At 33.9% G+C, this 6629-nt stretch overlaps 1 protein-coding gene across 27 annotated transcripts in view; it reads right to left on the reverse strand.

Moving 5' to 3' along the window:
- Positions 1 to 2125: 2125 nt before the first annotated feature.
- LOC135605148 (uncharacterized) overlaps positions 2126 to 6629 on the reverse strand; it is a 28679-nt gene continuing 24175 nt past the window's right edge. For 10 of the 27 annotated variants that reach the window (XR_010484352.1, XR_010484345.1, XR_010484349.1 and 7 more), the window contains 2 exons: positions 4782 to 5020; positions 2126 to 2724 (listed from right to left, as the gene is read on the reverse strand). Coding sequence is in view for 3 of the 27 variants with exons in the window: in XM_065094896.1 (XP_064950968.1) it covers positions 6383 to 6449 (67 nt within the window). In the remaining 24 variants the exon portion in view is untranslated. Of the gene's footprint in view, positions 2725 to 4781; positions 5346 to 5470; positions 5809 to 6374; positions 6450 to 6629 lie in introns of those variants that run through there. The other 17 variants (XR_010484353.1, XR_010484361.1, XR_010484365.1 and 14 more) reach the window with 12 other exon arrangements.

Raw genomic sequence — 6629 nt, forward strand, 5'->3', positions numbered from 1 at the left:
CACACAACAAAAAATCAAGGAGGAGATCAATGTTCAGAAGATCTGAAAGACAACAAATGAATACATAAAGAGACCAGGTGTATTATGTAGAAAATAAGCAGATGTATCAGTCACCAGGCTTTATAATCTATCTGGAGAGAGTCAAGATAGATGTCATCATATCTCTTATATATGCAAAACCAGACTGCACCTGGTGATGGAACAATGCTTCTGGAATGTCACAACAGAACAGCAAAACAAGAAGCAGACTTCTCACAAAATGAACCAATAGATAACTACAAAGCCAACAGCTATCACATGGAAAAAGATAATGCCCATAATTCTCAAGCCAACAGCTATCATATGCCCAACATATTTGCCAGTTGAATACCATTATAGATATTAAGATTAACAATAGAAAATTTACCAACCACCAGAAAAAATAAAGACAATTAGGGAAAAAAGAGAAGAAAATTGTGAATACATAAATAGAATTAGATAAAACAATCAAGCAGTAAAGTAGAAGTCCAATGCAATCACCAAATGTTGACAAAAGGAGAAGTTGATCAACCTCCATGGAGAATACCTATCCAGCAATGAACTTCTGAACATAAAAAACATCCCATGCAACTACAAATCACATAATATCCAACTTTATAGTCTTCTTAGCTAAGCTTGGAAAACAACAATGATAGTAAAGTGGTTATTGCAATGTCCAATTTACCAGTCTTACTTCTATTCTTGTTCGTTTTTGTATTTAATTTTAAATTCTAAACAGCAAACCCATCTGTTTGATAAACGATAATCAATGCAAATCTCATACTAATTGCAAAATATGCTACAACCTATATGAACAACAAAATCAAATTTCTAATAACCAAATTGCATAGTAGCTAAATATATCGACAAAGAAAATGTAGTCAAAGAAAATGTAATCTAATAATCATAGTAGCTTGGAAAATGTAGTCAAAGAAAATACCAAACATGATTGAACAGGAAATACATTCAACACAGTAAATTAGTCGTAAAAGCATGGAAAATGTAATAATTAAAAAAAACAAACATAATTGAACAGGAATTGTCACCATACTGAATAAGCTCTAAAATAATTCAAAGATGCAACACCAAGTAAAAAGTCTCACAAGTATCATAACATCCTCATAAACAGTCCAAGCAAATTCACAAGGGATAAATAAACACATGACCTTTAATTTCAAGATAGCTATATAACCCTTTTCTCATATTCTTCAAGCTTCAAATTTTGTCTTCACATGTTTCCAAACATGCTTGCAAACAATCATATGCTTATTTCCCAATAGTTATATTTTTTACTAAATAATATTTTATTGTTACCTGAAGACAATTATGAACACCTTCCACTTATCATTTTCCAACTCAGCTTACTATCTAAACCTAGCAAATTACTAAAAAAATATAGACTACTGGAATAGTTTTGAAATATCAACAAACAATATAGAAGATAATCATGAAACAATAATGTAATACAAAAATTCACAATTCAATAAATAGATACAACCAAAATTAGATACTCCAAAATTCCTAATAAACAAAATTAAGATTCATAAACATCTCACCAACGAAGAAAACTGAGGACAAATTCCCCTCATGACGAACACTAAAAAATTGGTGATGAACAGTCATTTAGTCATGAAAAATCCAAGAATACACAGATGCCAACTAAAAAACATTAATGTAAGTTTTGAGCAAACAAAACTACATGAACATGGCAGATATGCCTCATCAAAGATATGCCTTGTCAAAGACTCCTGTTCAAGAGAAAACCCAAGACATAAAAATCTGAGACACAAAATAGAGTCACCCCCAACCAACATCATGCTACCCAATAACTGACAAAACACTACCAGAATCAGACAAAAAATAAAGCTTGTAAGCTACCAAATAATATTATATAAACTTCTTAGTAGAAGTATAATTACCAACACATCGAACATTAAATTTTTTCTTACAAACAATCATGAATTAAATCAATGGATACAATGTCAATTCATGGATGAACCAACTTGAAAGAACAATGTATCTGGCCAGCTTACCAACACCAGACACCATCACCATTGGAAGCTCAAAACATGCAACTTGCCACCTACATGATTCATACACAACCATATCAAAAACCTTGATCTGATAACTTATGACAAAATCTGAGTACTAGTCCACAATAATTTTTGGTACAACCAATTTGCATAATAGATACAACATCCCATTGCACCATGTTTTCAACCAAAAACAGAACTTCCAAAGTTCAGTGGAACATACAAATATGTAGGCACAGGAAAATAAAACAAAATCCATCCATAAATTGCAGAACATCACCGGTAATAGCTACTGAGACTTGCGAATCAACTAAAGAATCATTTTCCAACCTTCTCAATGCCCATCTCAATCAAAAGTCATCTTCCAATCTTTTCAATTTGCTAATCTCAATCCAAATGCACCGCCCCCTTTCAACCAAACACAACCTTCCAGAGTTCTTTGAACCATATAAACATGTACACACAGGAAAAGAACAAAATCGAACCAAAACTTGCAAACATCATGGGCAATAGCAACAGGTACTAGTGGATCAATTCAAATGTCAGTTCCAAGCTTTTCAATCTAATGTTAATCCTGGGAAAACCAGTTAAAGCCAATAAAGTCTTTCCCATGAATTTCTGTTTAATCATGCTAGGCTTTCCGTAGATGTTCGAACTACATTGTTCACATCACCTGTAACAAAACATAAGCAAATCATTCAATGTGGGCACAGGAAAATAAAACAAAATCCAACAATGAATTGCAAAACATCACAGGCAACAGCAACAGACACAAGCGAATCAACTCAAAAGTCATTTACCAACCTTTTCAGTGTCCTAATCGAACCTTCCACATTTCTTTGAATCATATAAACATGTACAAACAGGAAATTACTACAAAATCAAAACTTGCCAACAACATGGGCAACAACAATGGGGCCTAGCGGATCAACTCAAAAGTCAGTTCCAAGCTTTTCAATCTACTTAATCATGATTCTTTCCTATGAATTTCCATTAACATTGATTATGCTAAGCTTTATGTAGATGTTCCAACCAAGGTTCACAATATTGTATCGTACCGACATTTCGACATTCGCTCGGTACAGTACGAAACGGTATACCGAACGATATATATATATATATATATATAACTCGACGACGTCATCGAAGCGACGTCGCCTCTCTTCTCCCAAGCGGGGCAACGTCGCTTCGACGACGTCACCTTGTTTATATATATATATATATATATATATATTAAAAGGCGACGTCGCCTCGCCTCGACGAGGTCGCCTTTTCCTTCCCCTCACCTTTTTCTAAAATATTTATATATAAATATAAATATAAATATATATATTATTTTATTATTATTTTTCGTTCCACCCGGTAGCGAACGGTCCGCGTACCAGTATGCCGTCAGACCGGTACGTACCGCCCGTACCGGACGATATCATTCGGTATTGCCTACCTTGGTTCCAACTATAGTGAAGAAATTAATAATTAACTTTCAAACAATAATTAGCTTTGCAAAAGGAAGTCGATCTTTTCATGTCTACAATCCAATGAAGAAAACAATGACTATTGTACAATGAAGAAATCAATAGTTAGCTTACAAACATTTTGCAATCTTGGTTCCTGGCATTGTATATCTTTGCTTCATCATAGAACTCATTCAAGTCTCTAAATTCAAAATACTGGAATAAAAGAACCAACAAAAATTGTTTATTCTGTTGATATAAGAGAAAAGATGCACCTCGCCCTCAAAAATCTTGTTTTTCCCAAACACATTCAAAGCCATATAAGCCCATAATGCATCAAACACAGGAAACAATAGTTCTTGACATTATATGGTTATTAAAACCAAAATATACACCAAAATAGGAGTAAGCAAATTTTTTTAACTACCCAAACAAAAGAAAGTACACCGAGAGAACTAAAGAGACATCCAACCCCATCACTGGATTAATCAAATGACAAGTCAAAATCCATCAGAAGAAAATATCCACCAACATGCCAACATGCAATGACCAGCAACTAATATAAAAACAAAGCTAGAACATCAATGATTGAAGTGAAAAGGTGGAGCTGCAAGTCGTAGCTTATCCATCTTTGAAGGTAATTGGCAACAAAATTCTTAAGCTCTCATAATAAAGAATCTCAGTTATAATCATTATAACTTGATAGGAACTTGCCTTCGCGCCCGATACCTAGTGGGCAATTGTTTGCGGACTTGCATTTGTTCAATCAAACTTCTAAAGTCCTTGTTTCCTCTTTCCTCTCTTTTCTCTCTTGCACTCAAGGTGCTCACTGAATTGCTTGTAAAGCTTCCCTCTTCGCGAAACAAAGAGACTTGTCCGCAGCTCGATTTTAAACTAATTAACTTACTATTTTACAGGTCTTTCGAGACCTGCACAAGGTTACAACTAGGCTGACCCTTTACGGATGCATATATCGTAATGGAGCCTCATGACTTAGGAAATCCCAACTAAGTTTGAGAAGTTGACGTAAGGGTGCTTCACGACTTAGGCAACTCCAGCTAAGTCCTTGACAATTGCTGCAATGGTGCCTCACGACTTAGGCAATTCTAGCTAAGTCTGTGACATTGTGATATCATAAACTCCCAAAGACCTAATGTTGATCACAATAGAACTAAGTATATTGTCTACACATACTATCAAAAACAACATGCAAATAATGAATTTTTTTGGGCCCATTCCAGAAGATATCTCCGTCCAACATGATGACAAAAATTACCAAGAGTACAAGTAGAACTTCTATTCTCTTCATCATGCAAACCAAAACAACAATCTTGTAAACTTGTTTGTATCAGCTATGGTTGAAGAATCTTCATAAAGGAAATATATTCAATTAGCAATTGGGTCCCCACAAGAATATTCCTTGATGAAAATTGGACTCCTTTGTTTACAATATGAAGGCTCCATGCTGAAGAGAAACCCATCTTTCTTAACATGAAACCCAGCTCCCAAAACAAGCTTCAAGTAGACAAACAACACATAAAATGAGCAGCAAAAAGTACATCAGCCTGAGAAGATAACTTACTTCTCATAAAAATCAGCAATATAAAATGAATTTCAAGGAAAAACAAGAGAACACAGCATGTCTGTACCTCCCTCCAACTTGATACAAGAAAAAAGTAACAATGCATCTTAAAACCCACTTGTTTTTGAAGCCATCAATTGTGCTATTGAATTGATTCAAAAATCAATATAACAATCAAGTACAATTATCATAACCCAAGATCACCAACAAAGACACCTTAATAGCACAAGTACCTGTACATAAAATCAGTACCACGTCCTAGCTTCCACACAAGATAAAGGAAACATGATTCAAAAGAGAAATGGAAGTTAATTAAAAGGAAGAGAAATGCAGCAGAGAACTTTTATAAGCCAAAGGATCAAAAAGGCGGTGAAAATAATGACCTTTCAAATGTAACAACTTTGCACTGTTGGACCGCATTTTGGCAATAAATGAACAGCAATGATGCCAATGGAAACAATGACCACAGAATTCAAGTTATTCAACAAAATTATCTGACTTCCTCTAATACAACCAGCCAAGAACACCAAAGGATGTAATGAACCCAATTTAGAAATGTATTAACTCCAAAATAAAATCCTGCTACCAAACGTCATAACTAATTGTAGAAAACCAGGACAGAAAATCCAAATTTCATCTGGAAAGAGCAGCCAAGAATACAACTGGATGTAATAAACCAAATAGGCAAACAAAATAACCTTCCATATACCCAATTTAAATCCTGCAAACAAACAACATGATGAATTGTTTAAGGTAAAATAATCTCTCATATGAGGCCACATCAGCATTATAGGGCAACATAAAAGACACCAGTCATACACTAGAAACACACAAGGACAAAAAGTTTACATGGAACAAAAAACTATAAATTGTACAGAGAACTTAAAAAATGCCAACAAATAAGAGATAAAGTAGAATAAAAAACAATAGAACACGAGCCAATCAAAGTAAAGACCAATCAAAGTTATTTACTCAAAGCAAAAAATGATTAAATGTCATACTAAAAATACATCTACAAGCTAACTGAAACCAAACATCAGATGACCAGAGGCAGGTTAAAACAAAAAGATAATTAAGCTGCAAAATAGAAATCTAACAAAGAATCCAAGAAGAGACAAATGAGACATTAGTATGACCAAAAAGACTTGCCAAGCAAGTAACAGCTAAAAATTCACAACAACAAGAACAATTAACAATTGGACAAAAACTTAATATCACAAACATGCATAAATTAAACACCTAAATCTAAACTATCCTTTTAAAACAGGCAAAACGTATGTCTCATACCAAAAATTCTATTCAAGAAAGGTCATAATCCTAAAACCAGGCTTATGGCTAATGCTGATACTGATGCTTCTGCAACTGCACACAAAAACCCTACAATTAGAACATTCAGAAAACAAAGAGAAAGATTGACTTCAAAAGTGCAAATTTATAAAATGTACCAAGCAGAAAGATGGAAAAAGAAAGTGATATATACTGCACATTTATATATGATTAATAAAGTGCAAATTTATAAAATGGAAGATTGACTTCAAAACC

This window comes from Musa acuminata, chromosome BXJ2-2, assembly GCF_036884655.1.
Source record: "Musa acuminata AAA Group cultivar baxijiao chromosome BXJ2-2, Cavendish_Baxijiao_AAA, whole genome shotgun sequence".
Classification (NCBI taxonomy): Eukaryota; Viridiplantae; Streptophyta; class Magnoliopsida; order Zingiberales; family Musaceae; genus Musa; species Musa acuminata.